This window comes from Haemorhous mexicanus, chromosome 27 (genome assembly GCF_027477595.1).
Source record: "Haemorhous mexicanus isolate bHaeMex1 chromosome 27, bHaeMex1.pri, whole genome shotgun sequence".
In the NCBI taxonomy this organism is placed as follows: domain Eukaryota; kingdom Metazoa; phylum Chordata; class Aves; order Passeriformes; family Fringillidae; genus Haemorhous; species Haemorhous mexicanus.
In genome coordinates this window covers 6,475,727-6,493,360 of record NC_082367.1, presented here as the reverse complement: position 1 = coordinate 6,493,360, position 17,634 = coordinate 6,475,727, and the positions used below count along the sequence as shown (strand labels likewise).

The 17,634-nt window shown below is 61.8% G+C and overlaps 2 protein-coding genes across 6 annotated transcripts; both read right to left on the bottom strand.

The window, feature by feature from the left end:
- Positions 1–2,725: 2,725 nt before the first annotated feature.
- On the bottom strand, positions 2,726–4,086 carry SFN (stratifin). The gene has a single exon (XM_059868806.1). It carries the CDS (start codon positions 3,916–3,918, stop codon positions 3,178–3,180), a length of 741 nt encoding a protein of 246 aa, XP_059724789.1. The 5' UTR covers positions 3,919–4,086; the 3' UTR covers positions 2,726–3,177.
- Positions 4,087–6,533: 2,447 nt separating this feature from the next.
- ZDHHC18 (zinc finger DHHC-type palmitoyltransferase 18) lies at positions 6,534–17,549 on the bottom strand. Of its 5 annotated transcripts, XR_009489547.1 has the most exons (11): positions 17,263–17,540; positions 15,170–15,330; positions 13,601–13,750; positions 12,795–12,932; positions 12,359–12,407; positions 11,934–12,036; positions 10,621–10,730; positions 9,852–9,951; positions 7,951–8,042; positions 7,449–7,515; positions 6,534–7,180 (listed from the first exon to the last, which is right to left on the bottom strand). XR_009489547.1 is itself a non-coding variant. In XM_059868774.1 (9 exons), the coding sequence occupies exons 1-9, from the start codon at positions 17,508–17,510 to the stop codon at positions 8,001–8,003; spliced, it is 1,101 nt and encodes a 366-aa protein (XP_059724757.1). In that variant the 5' UTR covers positions 17,511–17,540; the 3' UTR covers positions 7,556–8,000. The 5 variants fall into 5 exon arrangements, 2 of the variants coding, with proteins under 2 accessions (XP_059724757.1, XP_059724758.1); XR_009489548.1 differs by lacking the exon at positions 7,449–7,515; XM_059868774.1 differs by lacking the exons at positions 6,534–7,180; positions 7,449–7,515 and having other exon boundaries at positions 7,556–8,042.
- Between the last annotated feature and the right edge of the window lie 85 nt (positions 17,550–17,634).

Below are 17,634 nucleotides of genomic sequence, written 5' to 3'. Positions count from 1 at the left end.
AGGTCAGGCTGAGTTACTCAAGAGCCATCAAAGCTTTTGTGGCTTTTTGGCTTTTTTATTTGAATGCCCTGGATAGCTGCAACCTCAGCCTTGGGATGGAAACTGCTCAGCTCAGGATCCTCTGCTGTGTCCCAGCCAGGAAATGCTCAGGTCTCAGAGAGCTTCAGCCCCAGAACTGCAGCGGTTTGGCACCGAGGAGCTCCTTAGAGATGAGGCAGGGGCTGGAGCAGGACCCACAGCCCCGAGGGGACAGTTCTGCTCCTGCCCAGGGCCAGCTCAGGGCAGGGAGGGCTGCAGCCCTGCTGTGAAGTGCAGGGTGAGAGGCAGCACACACACACCCCAGGCTGGGAGGGGACACGGCGGGGCCAGGGAGGTGACACCTTGGCTGCTGTCACTGCCTTGAGCAATCGGCGGGGCCAAGGGCCAGGATGAGTCACCCCAGCCCTGGCACGTCCCTGGGAGGGGGCCCAGCTCTCTGCTGAGCCCACCCTGCCCTGAGCTGGTCCTGCTGCTGAGCCCACCCTGAACCTGAGGGAGGTGTTCAGGGGGTGGAGGGATTTGAGCACCCATCACAGCCATGGACCTGGGCTCTCCTGGTTCCCCCCAGGTTCCAGCCCTGATTTCCTGCTCCATCATGGAAATGGCTCAAAAGCTGTTCCCCCATCAAGAGGTGCTTTCTAGTGGGGATAAAAACCCTCTCCAAAATCGCCAAGGCCCCCAGAGCAGGCAGTGGTGCCCGCCTGGCAGGAGGCTGCCGGGGCCAGGGGCGATGGGCACCCCATGTCTGGGTGCCCAGACTGGAGGTGCCCCAGCCAGGAGCCGCCAGCCCCAGCCCTGGGCACGAAGCCCTGGGGGAGGCTGGGAGAGCTGGTGACAAGGACAGGTGGGGCTGTGGGTGCTGCAGCTGCCCCCCAGGGGGGGCAGAGCCTTTGGCAGGCAGCAGAACATCCCTGCTGGCCCTCACAGCCCTGCTTTGGTGGCCTTGTCCCCACGGCCACCAGCCCCTGTGTGCTGGGGAGTGACTGCCAGGGGGGGACACTCCTTGGCCCTGGCTCCCAGTCCCTCTGCTCTAAGGGTGTTTTAGACACTAGGACTGATCCGTTTGAGAGCTTTTCTGGGTGCTCCTCCAGATGGGAATGCCGAGAGCATTCCACAGCCACCGGACAAGGACCAGGCTGGGGGTCGAGGTCCCGATGCCCCCCTGGTCTTTCTGCCTGGGTGCCACCATCCTGTGTGAAGCAGGGGGACAGAAGGACCCCAGAGAAGTCCCCAGCAGCACAAGCCTCTCTCAGGAGTGTCCTGGGGACCCAGGGCTCCTCCTTCCCAGCCTGGAAAAGCTGCCGGACCGGCTGGGAGCGGGGAGCACCCTCCTCCCACACGGCCCAGCCACGCTGCAATTTCGGGAGCTGTTGAAATCACTTAACTCCTGGGAAGCCAGGGGGAACCCACAGCCCCAGGGGCAGACAGACACCCCCAGTTACCCCTTCCTGGGCACAGCACTGCCAGCCTCAGCCCCGCCATTCCCAGTTTAACCAGTCCAGGTGTCCCTGGGCCGTGGGGTCGGGGCCAGCGCGAGCCCTCAGCTCGTTTGTCCTGCTCTGGCTAATTACAGGGCTGGGGCTGTTCCCAGGCTGGCAGTGCCTGGGGCCAGGGGCAGGCCAAGCTTTGGGGTCCCTCGGTGGGCTCTGCCAGGACCAGCCCTGACCCCTCTGGGGACCCCAGGGAGCCCCTGGGAGCCAGGGCAGCCCCAGGGGTGTTGTGATGGGGCTGGGGAGGGCCAGGGGGCTCACGGGGGCTCATCCCCTCAGCATCCACCTCTCCAGGTGTCCCATCCAGGTGAGCAGGTGCTGCTTTGTGCAGCCCAGCCTCCCACAGCAGAGCCCAGCCCCTCGTTCCTGGGCAGCCCCCAATTCCTGCGTGCACCAAGGGGGTCACGTCCCTGCTCCTGCCTCATTCCCCAAAGCCCAGGGGGTCCTGGCGCTCCTTGGGCTGGGATTTGGCCTCGCCAGGGCTGGGGACTGGCGTGTCCCCCCTGTGCCCCTGCAGCACGTCCTGAGTCAGGCGCCTTTCCTGCCAGGGCTCCCATCAAAGGCCGGCTCCTGCCCGGCCCTGCTGGCTCTGCTGAGCTCATAGCCCAGGGTGCCGTGACTGTATTTTATTGTAATTATTTTTCATGTTGAAACGCGCTGGTGGAGGGAAGGGGGAGGGAGCTGCGCCCTTCCCGTGGCCCCGTGCCAGGGCCAGAAGTGCTGAGCTTTCACCTGTCCCAGCGCGTCGGGACCTCGGGAGGGATGTCCCCACCCCGCTGGCAGCCCAGGGCTGTCCCTGCGTCGCTGCCCGTGCAGCTTCTGTGGATTTTCCTCCTTGGAGGTAGAGGAGCCATGGGGGAGGACCTGGGGACCCTCACAGGGGTGTCAGTGGCAGGTTTTGGGGAACTCTGGGTTTGTATTTATGGGGTTGGATCAGGGACTCGGGACCTCTGAGCGCCTCAAAGCAGCCAGCCCTGCTGGGGCTGCCAAAACCCCCGTCCCAGGGATGCACAGACCCCCAAGCCCTTCCACGGGCTGCAGCTCAGCCCAAGACCCTGCTGGGGGGCTGGGGGGCACCGAGAGCAGCCAGGGCTGGGGGGCCCGGCTGCCCCCACCCTGGGATGGGAGGGGGCGAGGCAGACATGGAGCTGCCCAGACATGTGCGCAGGGAGAGACGAGGCAGACGAGAGCAGAGGTGCAGGAGAAGGTTTATTGGAGCACAGAGGCAACACTCGACCCCCTCCCAGAATGGGGGGGCTGCCCGGACCCCCCCTCGCCCCGGCCCAGCCCCTCACCTCCTCCTGTCGCTGCTCCAGCCCTCTGGGACAGGGGGTTTGGAGCTGGCACAAGCCAGACCAGACACTCCCCACAAAAAAATGTTAAATAGTTGGGGGCCGGCAGCTCTCCGGGACAGAGGCACCCCCTCTCCCTCTTTTCCCCCTCCCCAGAGCAGAGGATGGGGGAGAGGGAGGGAGGGGCCCTGCCAAACCACCCCCACTCCCGGTATCCAGGCTGGGGGGGGGGAGCTGAGACTCCTCCCCACCAAAACCGACCAAAAAAAAAAAAATTTGAAAAAAAAACGACAACCAGAAAAAAAAAAAAAAACCACGAAGAGATGCCGAAGGGTCTGGAGCGGGGCAGGGGACGCTCAGTTCTTGGGCTCTTCGCCAGCCTCGCCGCCGTCTTCGCCGGCGCACTCGGCTGTCCATAGCGTGAGGTTGTCCCTGAGCAGCTGCATGATGAGGGTGCTGTCCTTGTAGGAGTCTTCGCTGAGCGTGTGCAGGTCGCCCATGGCCTCGTCGAAGGTGGTCTTGGCCAGGGAGATGGCCTGCTCGGGGGCGTTGGCGATCTCGTAGTGGAACACGGAGAAGTTGAGGGCCAGCCCCAGGCGGATGGGGTTCGTGGGCTGCATCTCCTTTTTGCTGATGTCCATGGCCTCTTGGTAGGCCTCCTGGGCCTTCTCTATCGTCGACAGGCGGTCGTCCCCGCTGGCCACCTCGGCCAGGTATCGGAAGTAGTCGCCCTTCATCTTCAGGTAGAAGACCTTGCTCTCGGTGTCGCTGTCCTTCTTGATGAGATACTTGTCCAGCAAGCCCAGCACGTTGTTGCAGACGGCGTTCAGCTCCTGCTCCACCTTCTCCCGGTACTCGTTCACCACCTGCGCTTTGTCGTCGCCCTCCTCGGTTTTGTGCTCGATGCTGGAGATGACCCTCCAGGCCGAGCGCTGGCAGCCCACCACGTTCTTGTAGGCCACCGAGAGCAGGTTGCGCTCCTCGTTGGACAGCTCGTCGCCGTGCTCCACCACGGCCTTCATGAAGTCTGCCATGTCCTCGTAGCGCTCAGCCTGCTCGGCCAGCTTGGCCTTCTGCACTTGCTGGTTTCTTGCCATGGCTGGGACGCGGGCGCTTGGGCGAGCAGCGGGGCCGGGAGCCGTCGGAGCCTCTGCCGAGCGCTGCCGCCGGGATTCGCTTTTGGCTGCGCGTCGGAGCCTCGAGCGAGAGCAGGAGGAGCCAGCCAGGTCCAAGGAGTGTCCTCCTCCTCCTCCTCCTCTGCTTCCTCCCCGCCGAGCGCGGCCTTAAAAGGAAAATCGCGGTGAATCATCGCCCGCGGGCGGCGGGCGCTGGGGAGGGGGCGAGGGGGGCGGCCAACGCCCTGCCCTCCCCGTGGGTGCGGCACCCGCGGGTGCCCCGGGGCTCTCCCCAGAGCCAACGCCCGCCCCGGCACCGGGAAACGCCCTTCGTGCTCCTGAGAGCGCTCGGGAGCTGCGCTGGCCTTTGGGGGCACGGGGACACGGGCAGCGCTCGGCTCTTCCCCAGCCCGGAGAAATGGGCCACGGGGTGTGGCCGCTCGCAAAAATGGGTCCCTCCCCCCCGAAAAAGTCATATCACAGTCGTTTTTAATATGGTGATTGCCTCGGCGGTGATTGTGAGGGCTTGACGGGCAGGTATTTATTCCCACAGGTGGGAAACCGAGGCAGAGGCTCCGCACCTCTCCCAGGCGCCGCGGGAGGGACCGTCCCGAAAAGCGGGGCGCAGCCAGCGCTCCCCTTGGAGCCGCCGCACGGTGGGACCTCCCCAGAAACTGCCCTGGTGGGAGCAGCGGGGGGAGACCCCATCCCCAGCGGCTCCGGCCCGGGGCTGCCCTTCCCCATCCCGCCGGGGACGCTCCGCTTCTCTCAGGCTGTCAATGCAGAGGTTCAGCCTCGGCTCCTGCAGGATTGCGGCTGTTCGGGCTGGCCGTGGGCCGCGGTGCCCGATAGGGATCTGAGCTGCGCCTTGCGCTGAGTTTCACTCCGAGCCTGTTGCCACACGCCGGGCGCTGGCGCAGCCCCGGCCCCGGCCCGGCCTTATCTCCGTGCGGGAGCGTGCGGGAAGGGCAGGGTGGGGCGGGCGGCTCCGGGCCAAGGCGAAAGGGAGTAGTGATTCTTTCCGTGAGCTCTCGCCGCTTTGTTCCTGCCTGCCGACGCCCGGCCGGGAGCGCCCCGCGATCCCCCCGCGCCGCCCCAGCCGACCCTGCTGGGATGGAGGAGGAAGGAAAGCCGTGAGGATGCTTTTCCCAACCTCTTCAAGCCCAGGAAAACACCCCCAGCTTTCACAACACCCCCTCTGCACCCTGGAATTCAGGGAAAAGGGATTCAGGGCCATTCACCCCTTCCCTGCTGAGCCCCTGACACGTGCTGGGGTTTGGGGGGCCCAGGTGCCATCGAGGGGCTCCCGTGGCAGCAGCGTGAGGTGCCCAGCTCCTCCAGGGCCCCCACAGCCCCTCCAGGGCCCCCACAGCCCCTCCAGGGCCCCCACAGCCCCTCCATGGTGAGCTGATCCCGAGGGAGCAAGGAACAGGTGAGCAGCAGACCCTGGCCGGTCTTTCACCCTCTGCCCAGGACACAGGACAGACCCATAGAGACCCTCCAAGAACTGGGCACAAAACCCACCCCCCACAGCGGGATTGGGGCCAAAGGGTCACCCCAAAGTACCCAGCCTGCCAAAATCCACCTTCTACCCTTGGAAAACCCCTGGCAGGGATCCCTGGGTGGGTTAATCTGAGCTCACACTCCTTTGGGCAGCAAGGCCATAATTTGGGTTTGGGGTCTGCAGTCCCCAGACCTGGTGAAGGACTCACAGCTTGCCCAGGACCATCCTGCCCCCCCCCCCCCATTTGGGCTCTCCAACCACGGGGAGACCCCGGTGGGATCCCCCTTGCCCAGCAGGGACACGAGTGGGGCAGGGATGGCTCAGCCTCGGCTCTGGTGGCTGGGGCAGCCCCGGCCAAAGGGGCTGAGCTGCTGCCCAGTTTTGGCTGAGGAGGCTCAGGGAGGCTCAGCTCCACCGGTGCCGTGGCCAGCAGGGGTGGGTGAGAGGCAGAGCCCAGATCCTGAGCAGGGGAGCTCGGCTGCACCACCACCCCACAGAGCACCCGTGGGTGCCCCAAAGGCCGAGGGGCAGTGCCAGAAGGGGCACCCCAAACCATCCTGCGGTTCTGTGATCACCCCGGGGAGGGGGCACCGGCTGAGCCCAGCCCTGGGGACGCTGCCCAGGCCGGTGCACGTCCCCAGCCCCGGGAGCCCAGGGCAGGCGTGGGCTGGGCGCTGGCAGCAGGCAGAGGATGCTCGTGGCCGTTCCCAGCGGCGCTGGAGCGATGCTCAGAGCCCGTCTGGCCTCCCTGCCCGGCCCTGCTGCTCCCCCTGGCTGTGGGGACGCTGCCAGCTCCCAAAACATCAGCGGACAACGCATTTTTCCAAGGGCTGCTCACAGTGCCCCGGGCACTGCGGGCACTGCCCGTTGCTCATTGCCAGCCTGAGGAGGATGCACAGGAGGGTGCAGGGCCAAGGATGGCTGGGACTGGCCCCAGACTGTGCCACAGCCCAGCTTGGGAAGCTCCTGGCTCCCATCCCCATGGCTGATGGCACAGCAGTGCCAGCCCTCGGTGGCTTCCCTCGGTTCTGCTCGGGCCTGCCCAGGCAGGAGCCATTCCCCTCCGCCCGCGGAGCAGAGCCAGACACCAGAGTACACTAAATAGGAGAAACTTTCATTTTGTTACAAAAGTAAAAGGCATAAACAGACGGTGAATCCTACAGGGCTGGGGCAGGCCTGGCTGCTCCACTCAGCTCTCAGCCCAGGGGAGGCTGCTCAAGGTGCTGGAGCCCCTTCCCTTAAAACCAGAGCCGTGCTGGGATGAGGCTGGCAGGGGGAGCCGGCCCGGGGGCTGCAGGGATGAACTGACCAGGTAGGAATTCCCATCGGGAAAGTCCCGTGGCACACGGACACAGCTTGGCAGGGCTGGGAGGGTTTGGGGTTGGTGCCCCCAGCTTGGCTGTAAATGCTCTGGAGAGATCCTGCTCCTTCCAAAATCCCCTTGGGACACCAACCACGACATTCCAGCATCCCCGGCGGGAGGCACCGTCTCCGAGCGTGCAGCCCCGGCAGCCCCGGCAGCCCCGGGTCCGTCCGGCGGCGGGGCACAGCCGGGGCTGGCTGCCATCCACGGCTCCCCGCGCTGCGCTGGCTCTACGGCTTGGAGCTCCGAGCCGCGGCCGCTGCCCCCGCTCCGGGGCAGGGAGGGACGGAGGGAGGCGAGCGGAGGCACTCGAGGTGGTCATGGCTGTGGGCTCGGCTCCCGTGGGTGCCCCACGAGAGGCTCGGGCTGCTGCGGCGCTGGATCCGCCCGGAGCGAGGGAGAGGAGAGGGGAGGAAGATAAAAAGAGAGTTAGTGCCAGAAACAGAGGAGCCGAGGAGCTGCGGGAGCAGGGCGAGCATCCAGGCTCGCCGGCAGAGTGGCACCAGGCTGGGGCAGAGGGAGGAGGGGGCTCCACCCCTGCTCCGAGGCTCAGGAGCTCATGGGGGGCTGCAGGGAGGGAGCAGAGGGGCAGCTCACGGCCCACAGGTGACACATCCCATCCCAAGGTGCCCTGAAGGAACTTACCTTGGCCACAGGAGGAGGAACCGGGTGCTGCGGAGAGGAAAACGGGCAGAGGGGCCAGAGGGATCACCTAGGCCACAGAACGGGGCAGGGATGGGGGTCCAGACCTGCCCCAGGGGCCACGGCTCCTCCAAACACTGAACCTCTCCTTGGCTGGGTTCCCCCCGCAGCCACGGCAGGCTGGGCCCAGCCAGCCCCAGGCTGCAGAGCCCTCTGCCCCTCCAGCCACACGCGTCCCACAGCGTCCCACCGTGTCCCACAGTGTCCCCATGCAGACTGGGTGGCTCCAGCCCAGCACAAAGCCAGGAAAAACCAAGGCTCTCCTTTTCTGGCAAAGCCTTCCTGTGCCCCCCTCAGCCCACAGCCCCCGTGGGTGGGATTCTGGTGGGATGGATGGGGCATGGGGATGGCAGCACAGCTGGGGGCGATGGGCTCTGAGGCCAGAGCTGGCATGCAGTGGAGGTGGGTGGCTGCAGTGGTGAGGGAGAAGGATGCACTTTCTTACCAGCCAACCCTCAGAAATCAGGGCAAACGTCCAAGGAGGGGCAAATCCCGTCAGGCTGTGCAGGAAATGGCAAAGTCCTGGCAGGCATCCTCCTGGGGAAGACACCAGAGGTTATGCACCTCACACCTGCCACGGGGCCACAGGGGCTGGCACACATGGGGGCACAGATGCCACCTGGGGAAAGGACACTGAGGTGACAACAGCAGGGAGGGGATGAGCCCCTGCCCGGCCGGGAAATGTGGGACAGCAAATTCCCTTCACTCCAGCAGAGTCACAGCAGCGTCAGCTGCTGCTCATCCCGCCCAGCAGGAGCTTCCAGGAGTTTCCAGGTGAGGCCCGAGCCTAACAGAGTCCAGCTGGCACCTGGGAGATGCCAAACACTGGGACACACCTGCCCCCTTCTGTCCTCAAGGAGGAAAATAATCATCCAAGCAGTTAACTCTTTCAAAATAGAATTTTATTGAGTAACAAAGGAAACTGGTTTAAATAAAACCAGGAAGGAGTCTGGCCCCTGGTAACCCCCTCCTCACTGCTCCTCTGCCATCCCCCTGGCACAGGCACTTGCAGAGTACAAAGCACGACGCTGGTGAGCTCAGGGGGGCTGGGCTGCCCCCCAAAATGTGCTGCCCCTGCCCGAGGGTGAAACTGCTCTGTCTGATCCAAGGAAACCTGACAGGCAGCTGGGCACTGTGAGCCTCTGCCCTGGTGCCAACATGCACAGCCCTCCCTGCACAGCACAGAAATGTTCTACGTAGAAAAAAAGTCCTACAAATTGTGCAAAAATATCCAGCAGCTTTGAGAAACACGATTCAAGTATTGCTACAAGGTTTGTGCCTCTGCCTTCAGCCCAGGGACACGGAGCTGGCTGCCCGGGGGGAGAGTGGGGCTCATGGATGGGCAGCTGGAATGGCTCCCAGGGCACTGGGGACAGCCCTGGGGACACTCTGCTGCTCAGGAACCCAAACCAAGAGCACACCACGAGCTTATCAGAGAGCAGCACCCCCTCACTGCTTCCTTGTGAAACCCCACCTGGGAAGGAACTCAGGAGTTCAGGACCCTCAGGAATTCACACACTTTTCTGCTGCCTTTTGGTCTCCCACAGACAGGACACAATCCTGGGAAGCTCCAGCTCCCAAACCTGACCCCTGTAGCCTTGTGCATCTCCTGAGAGTCTCAGAGCACAGAGTGTTTCTTCTTCCCTTCTACACGAGGCTCCCCTGGCTCGTGTCCTTGCTGCAAAACGTGTCTGACCCACTGGCAGGGCCAAAGCACAGCCCCAGCCAGCAAACAGGACCAGCAGGGATCACCCAGGACACCCTCACTTGGCTCCAGGTCTGCTGGGAGCCAGAGTCCTCCCAGATGGACAGCCCAGCTCCCCAAGGCTCAGCAGCTTTGGAGAGGGGAAGCTGCTGCAGCCTGAGAGCCAGAACAGCCCTTCCAGGTGGGCCCAGGGGAGCAGAGTGTGATGATGGAGCTAACAGGGACAGCAGGGAGGTGACACCTCCTCCAGCCCAGCCCCGAGTGGGAATCATGTGCCAGTGCCACCTCCCAGCCTCGGCCCATCTCATTCCCAGCAGGAATCACAGCAATGCCCTGGAGCTCAGGGGTCTGGGGGCTCCTGGGGACCCCCTGTTCCAGCACGAGTCCAAGGGTCCCACAAGCTGTTGGGCTCCGTCAGGCAACACCCCTGACAGGCCACATCACAGTGAAAGAAATGAACAAAAAGTAATAAATAAATGTAAAAAAAGAAGGCAACGCATGGCTCGAGTCTTTGGCAGCTCTGGGTGCCAGGGCTGTCCCGGCTGAGGCCGGGGATGTGGCAGGGGAAGGAATGGCTGGAGCAAGGTGCAGGCACAGCAGGCACTGGGAACATCACAGCACTGCTAGGGAATGCCTCCTACCATGCTGGTGTCAGTTTTGGCTCCCAGGGAAGGGATTTCACTCTTGGGACTGGACGGGGTCCCGGTATCTGGCTGGATAAATCCTCTTCTGTCTATCAAACTGCAAAACAGGAAGGGAAGAGCAGTTCAGGGAACAAAGACTGAACCTGGGAGCTCACAGGCCAGAGGGGAGGCTTCTCTCCCAGGAGCTGCAGAGCACAGCACAGGCAGGATGCTGGAGCACAGGGTTCCTGCCCAGCACAAGAGCCACAGCCCCTCTGCCAGGAGCCACAGGGAGCTCTGGGCCACCACAAACCCACAGGAGAACTGGCCAAAGGGCTTCACAACATGAAACCCCATGAAAGAGGAACAAACTGGAGTAGAAGGCTGTTCTCCTCGCCACTACCTCCCAGCCTGGCTCCCTGAATGCACAGATTGACCAGCTCTGAACAGCAGCACTGCATTTTGGCACCTCTGAACCCACCACAAAGCCCAGGGACACTGCAGAGAGCAGGGCCTGATACAAAATAGAAACCACAAAACAGAAACCACACTTTCCAGCTGTTACACCGAGTCAGCACCACCGAGCTGCTTCAGGACTCCAGCCTGGATCCCCCAGGGATCCCCACAGCCCCAGACAGGCTGGGAGCTCCAGGCAGGCTCTCAGAGCTGAGGAGCAGAGCAGGGCCTGACTCTGCCCAGCTGCCCCAGCTTGTGACAAGCTGCAGCTGTCCTGGGCTCTCCCAAGGCAGGAGGCAATTCCCAGTGCCTGGAGGCCACGGGCTCTCACCTGGGATAGAAGGGTCCACACAGCACTGCACAGCAGTTTGTGAGGATGCTTTTATGGCTGTAGGGATTGGCAAACTCCGAGCCCCTCTTGTTTGACCAGGAGCCTTTGATCTGAAAGGGATGGACAGAGATTAGGAGGGAAGGATGGAGAGCAGGCAGTGACACAACACTGGATCCTTGCAGGGGTGGAAGGTTTGTCCCAGAGCACAGGGAGCACACCTGCAGGCACAAGAGCCACGTGCTGCCTCTGCTGAAGGGCAGCCCTGCAGCTGCAGAGCTCCCAAGCTGTACCCTCCCCACGCTGCACAGCAATGTCACTGCTGTCACCACTGTCACCATCTGCCACACCACCCTGTCCTCCTGCTGCCCTCGTGGTCTCCCAGGCTGGCACCCATCAGAGCAGGGCTCTGCTCCCTCAGGCTGCACAAACAGCCAGGGGATTCCCAGCCCAGGGGCTCCTCTGTCCCCAGCCCAGCTCTGCCCCGAAACTGGCTGTGGCACAGGGGGTGGGCAGCTGCCACAGCTGCCTCAGGCTGCACTGAAGCAGCACCAGCACCTTCACCAGCACGTTTCCTCCTCTTGTTCAACTTCCTCTCCCCAGCTGCAGCACGAGGCTGGAGCCATGGTGCTCCCAGTGCTGGGGTACAAACTGTGGGCTTCACTGCCACAGCCCTGAGCAGTTCTGCCACACCTCTGAAGGTAAGGTGGAAGGGAAAAGGGAAAAAGCAAAACCAAAAGGGATGCAAACACACTTTCTGCAGTGCTGGAAGCTCTCAGCAAGGATTACAGGTACTTCTGGCCAGAAGGGCGAATTTTGATTCTGAGGATCAGACAGATCCTGCTTTTCCATACAATCTGCCCCACTCAGGGCACTCATTTGGGCCTTGGAGCCTGTGCACAGCCCAGATTTGAAGGTAAATCTCATCAGATGTCTGTACATTGCTTGCTAATTAGAGATGAGGAACTGCCAGACACAAAGGGACTGGCCCAGGGTCTCAGGGGAAAGCCGTGGTTACACGGGATGCTGAATTCAGATCACCAAGCTCACACCCAGATACTCCCCTGGGCCAGCCTCCCTTTTTTCATCTCACAACTCCTCATTTTAAGCAAGGCCACAAACAGACTGGAACAAACACACACGTGATGGTTCTAACTCAGCCACCTGAAAGTGCAGCCGTGGGCACAGGCTGTGTGCTGGGCACTGGGTTACCACAGGCAGTGAAACACTGCACTGAGGCAGCCAGGAAAGCCCTGAAAGCTGCTCAGGATGGGTCGTGGGCAGCCTGGCAGCAGGACAGGCACGCAGGTACTTACATCTTCGTTCGTCGTCAGGTTGGAGGCGACTAAATAAGTGTGAAAACCTGAGAGGCCCAAAATGGACCAGACTGAGAAAAAACAAATCACCAGCTCCAGCACAGTGAAACAGAAGTCAAGGAAGTCTCAAGGATCAAAATCATCCCACAAGGAGAGGCAGAGGACTGTTTGGGGAGGTTTGGGCAAGCTTCCCACTCCCTGAGCTGGTTTGCAGGGATCCACCAAGGCACAGCCTGCTCCAGCTCTTCCCATTCCACCTAAACCTGCAAACTGGGACACAATCCACCCTCAGTCCCAGGTAGCCAGGGGACTAAATTAATTTGGGGAAAGGACACCAGGGTGACCTGCAAAGAGCTCCTGGCCCCTCTCTGTCAGTGATCAGTGGTGCTGGGCACCCCGAGCAGCTGCTGCCAGCAGAAGGATATCTCGCAGGAGTTGTCTTCAGAGTGGCCAGGAACCCATCCCTCTGAGAGCCTGCAAAGCAAGAGAGAACAAGGAATGGCATCCCAGCAGGCAGCCCTGCCCCTGCAGCCACAACTCCACCCCCGTGGGCCGTGTGGATCTGTCTGTCTGCCTGAGGAACACCCCCAGTCTGGGACGCTGCAGGAATGTCAGCGCCCGGACACGGCTCCAGGAGATTTGGGGCTGGTGGGAAAGTCACCTTCCCTGCCAGGGTAAGGGGGCATGCACCAGCAGCTCACCTGCTCTGGGGAAGCAAATCCCCTCCCCAGCCCCCACAGCCCCTGTGCAGCGAGGCGAAGGCAGACCCCTGGGAGCCTTTAGTCCCCCAGACCCGTGCCGTGTCCCACGGGAGCAGGGCCCAGAGCTGAGCTGCAGTCAGAGCCCCCGGGCAGGACTTACGCAGGGTGAGGTGGGTGACGACGCAGGCGAAGATGAAGGCGGTGAGGAAGGACAGGGACAGGATGAAGGCGTAGAAGTAGCGGTAGTTGCGCTTGCCCACGCAGTTGCCCACCCAGGGGCAGTGGTGATCGAATCTCTCTGGAACAAGGGCTCGAGGTGAGGAGGGCTCCTGCCCCCTCAGACTCTGCTCAGCCCCCCAGGATGAGGAGCTGCAAACCCATCCTCCCCCTGCGCCCCGAGGGCAGGGCCTCTCTGCAGCAGGGCAGAGGCACGAGGTTTCCACGGTGTCTGTACCAGCCTGGGGACAGCCTGGCCACACACAGTGAGGAGCCCACAGCAAACCTTGTGTTTGTGCAGGCCTGCACTGCATTTTACAGAACCCTCCTCCCAAAACCAGGGAAAACAGAGCCATGGAGTCTTGGATATGCTGCCCCTTATCCCAAGCCACTGCTCCAGTGCTGCTTGCAATTTAAAAGGAAAGGAGACAGTCACGCAATATCCTGGTTTATAATCCTTCAGGAGAAGCAAAAAGCAATCTGTCCAGGGACACAAGTGACAGGATCAGTGACAGGAGCAGAGGGGATGGATGGAGCTGTGTCAGGACAGGGCCAGGCTGGATATTGGGACAAGGCTCTTCCCCCAGAGGGTGCTGGCACTGCCCAGGCTCCCCAGGGAATGGGCACGGCCCCGAGGCTGCGGTTGCTGGGGTGTCTGGGCAGGGCCAGGAGCTGGATCAGGGGTGCCTGTGGGTCCCTCCCAGCTCAGGACAGCCTGTCTGTTGCCCAGCTTTCCCCAGCCCCGCTCACCCACGCAGTTGTCGCAGACGCTGCAGTGGGAGGTGCGCGGCGGCCGGAACATCTTGCAGGTGTAGCAGTACTTGAGCTTCACCACGTACTTGTTGATCACCACCTCCATGGTGCGGGCTGGGGGACGGTACGTGGAGCTGCCCATGCTGTCTGCAGGGACAAGGAGGGACACTCACACCCCTGCGCCACCCCCAGCAGGCACATGCTCTCCTGGCTTTACCAGAACACAAGACAGGATTTGTTGCAGGGTGGGCAGCCAAGAGCTCCAGTCAGCTCCTCACATTATTTCTGGCCTGTCTTTGTTCAGTGGTGATGCTGCTGGGATGCCAAGAGGAAGCAGCGAGTGCCCAGTGCTGTGGAACATCAAGTAATTTACAAACAGTGGGCGTGAAGCAGCAGCCCAGGAACACCAGCTCACCTCTGCACGTCCAGCAGGTCACAACAGGCAGCCTGGCTGTGAAGGCACATGTGGCTCTGCCACAGGAGCATCCCTGCCACTGCCAGCACACAGCCTGTCACCCCACGGCTGCAGCACTCCCAGCCTGCAGGGACCTGCCTCCATCACTGTGGGGAAGGACAGCAGCAGGTCGTGAGGGCTCCAGTGGATTCCCTGGAATCTGACATGCTGGTGTTTGTAGCACAAGAGGATTCCTCCTCCTCCAGGTTTAAACTGAGGATCTTTAGGGGCACTGCAAGTTACATCTCTGTGTGCTGGCACTCCATTATTCCCTGGGGGCTGGAGACTGTTCCTGTACACAGCAAGAGCTGGAAACCCCTGGTACCATATTTGCAGTTTTGGGGGTTATTCCTTCTAGTCACTCCCAAAAAAGTACCTTTCCAACTGTGAGGAATTCTTTGAAAATAGTGATGCAACAGTGAGCATGTTAAGAGGATAATAAGTGGATTATATTAGCAGTAACAGCTGGCACATCAGGCAGCATCTGCAGACAGATTACTGCTTTAGGCCCTTATAAATAGAAACATAGATCAGCACGCTGGGGCTATTTAAAAAACATTTTTAAAGTCAGATGTAGAATTACTGCCTTGCATCTGTCTTCAGCAGGACAGATTCAAGCTGTCTCACATCAGCTCTGCTAAAGCATTTGCTCCAACCTGTCACATCAACGAGGTGCTCAGCTCCTGGATGCAAACACCTCCTTGGCTGTCCCCAAACCAGCGTGACAGAGCAGTTTTTAGAAGAGGACAAACATCAGCCTACTCTAAAGAACACCTTGCAGCACAGCAGGCTCAATGGAAATATCAAAAAGCACTAGCTGTCCTTCAACTCCAATTAATTGCCTGGGAAAAAGCTGGGACTGAACAGGAGCACAAAGCACCTGAGCTGCTCTGCAGATCCTCTCTGAGGCACTGCCTGCTGTGCCAGAGGAGCTTGTTGCACCTCTCATCACGACTGGTAAACACTGTCAAGCCTCACAATGTGATACTCTGGATTTTTCTCCCCCCTGGACAAACCCAAAGAGCCAAGACCCAAAGAAGGGGCCCCACTGAGCCTGGAAGGTGTACAGGCACACACAGAGCTAAAACCAGGAGAGGGATCAGAGCTCTCACCAATTCGCCTCTCCAGGTCTGCAGCCTCGCTGGGGGTGGCCCTGGGCAGGATTCCTGGGTCTCTGAAGCTTGTCTGGAGCAGGCAGCTGATGACAAAGAAGAAGAGGACGGCGGCGATGATGGGGATGGCCAGGGTCAGGTGATTGGCAAGGAAGGGGCAGCTGTGGAAAGATAAATAAAATGAATTGTTATCAATCATTGCACAGACCCACTGTCAGCTGGGACATCACACCCTGACCTATCACAGGGCAGTGGGCTCAGCAGCTGGCCTGGGGCTGTTTGTGCAGAGATGGGGACTGCTGAGATCACACCCCACACCAGGGCAGCTCTGTTACTCACAGGTAGCAGGTGAGGACAGCAGAGGACACAGCCCTGCACACACAGAGCCACTGTCCCCTCCTGCAGAGCGCCCAGAGACAGCACAGGATGGGCTGCCCCAGCCCTGAGGGCTGCAGGCAGTGCTCAGGCTCTGCAGCACTCTGAGGGGATTAAGCAACTTTTGTTTCACCTCCCCAGCTCAGCTGTCCAGAACAAAGCACCCACCAAGCAACACAACCCCTTCAGTCCGAGCCTGAGCCCCTCAGTCATCGACAGAAAGGTCAGTGAAAGGAGAGACGTGAGCTTGCTGTCACCCCTTTGCTGAGAGAACCTCCAGAGCCCACTCTGCCCCACTATGGAACAAGAAATCACAGAAATCATAGAAGCCCCAGATGGTTTCGTTTGGACCTTAAAGACCATCCCATGCCACCCCGCCATGGGCAGGGACACCTTCCACTGTCCCAGGCTGCTCCAAGCCCTGTCCAGCCTGGCCTTGGACATTTCCAGGGATCCAGGGGCAGACCCAGCTGCTCTGGGCACCCTGTGCCAGGTTTTCCCACAGAAACCATGACATACAGACACAGACAAGATGTATTTGCTGTACACCCAGCAAACTGGAGCCTGTGCAGCAGAGGCATCCTGCTAAAATAACAGTTTGGGAGAGCCCCAGGGCATCTTCAAGCACCAGAGAGTGACTCGGCAAGAAGGGAGGCAGAGCAGATGTCCTGTGGGCTCTGCCTGGAACACAAAGCCGTTACTGTGCTGAGCTGCCCGTCAGCCCCCGACCTGGCACGGAGCTCTCAGGACACGGATGATGCTGAGAAAGGGGTTTTTCCATCGGGATGCGTGCCTGCTTCCCGCAGCTGCCTGTCCCTTTCAGCTCATCTGACTTCTCAGAACCTCTAATCCGATCAAGTACTTTCCTCTCCCCACCAGCAGGCTCGGGCAGCTTTGCTCCGAGCCGTGCAGGGATAACGCCGTGATCCAAAGGCAGGCGTGGCCCCCCGCTCCAGGGAAAAGCGGCGCCCATCCCTCCCGGGACAGAGACGGAGGCAGGACACCAGAACCCTCCAAGGTGTCAGGAACCCAGGGCGCTCCTTCCCCAGCTCCCCAGGGCAGCACAGGACACACCGGGATGCTCCTGGCTCTCCCCTCCCTCAGGCTGCAGGAGCAGGGAGCTTCCCTGGAGCAGCTTTCAAAGGAAAGATGCAGCTCCCAATTCCCCAGACTCTGCTGCACAGTGCGGGCCGAGCTCCAGTGCAGACCCCGACGGGTGGGACCCCGAAGGGTTTCACCATTTAGAAGAAACACTGCTCCTAGATCCCAGTGGTGGACAAAGCCCACGAGCCTTGGGGGTTTCCTGGGTGCACTTTTGGGTCAATTCTCTTACTGGGAGCAAAAGGGGAGACCTGGGGGCTGTATTTAGAGGCCAGAGGAGCATCCTAGGGGGACGTTAAACCTCTCCCTGGGGCCAGGCTGAGCAAACAAGGCGCAGAACGACCCCTGCCCCCCATAAACACACCTGGGCATAGGTGATGGGGCAGTGACTGCCTGCAAAGGGGGTCTGGGGGCTGTACCGTGGGCAAGGACAGTGGGGAGGAGGGACAGCGGGGATCCCACGGGGGAAGGGGACCCCCAGCCCACCTCCCTCCCGGCACGGGGCCAGCGTGGGATGCAGCTAACCCCGGCTGCCCCAGAGGCAGGCCTTAACACGGGGGGACAAGCAGCAGCAAGGGGAGGCCCCGAGGCACGGAGCCCGCCGGGCCCAGACTCACTCGAAGGCGAAGAAGAGGCCGCTGGTGGCCAGGATGAGGCCGAGCGTGAGGACGAAGACGCCGCTGTGCCGCGCCAGCATGAGGCGGCCGCCGCAGAAGAAGCGGTTGCGGCCCGGGAACACCTCCCACTTCCTGCGGGGCCGCCGCGCCGCTCCGGCCCGCGGGGCCGCGGCCGCCGCCCCGCCCGGGCCCGGGCCCGGCGTCGCCGCCGCCCCGGGCGGGATCTGCCGGTACTCGCAGTCCTTCATGGCCCCTCCGCGGCGCCCGGAGCCCCGGCCCGGCCCCGATCCGGCCCGGCCCCGCCGGTCCCGCCCCTATCTCCAGCCCGGTCCCGCCCCGGCCCCGCCGGTCCCGCCCCGCCGCACAGCGCCC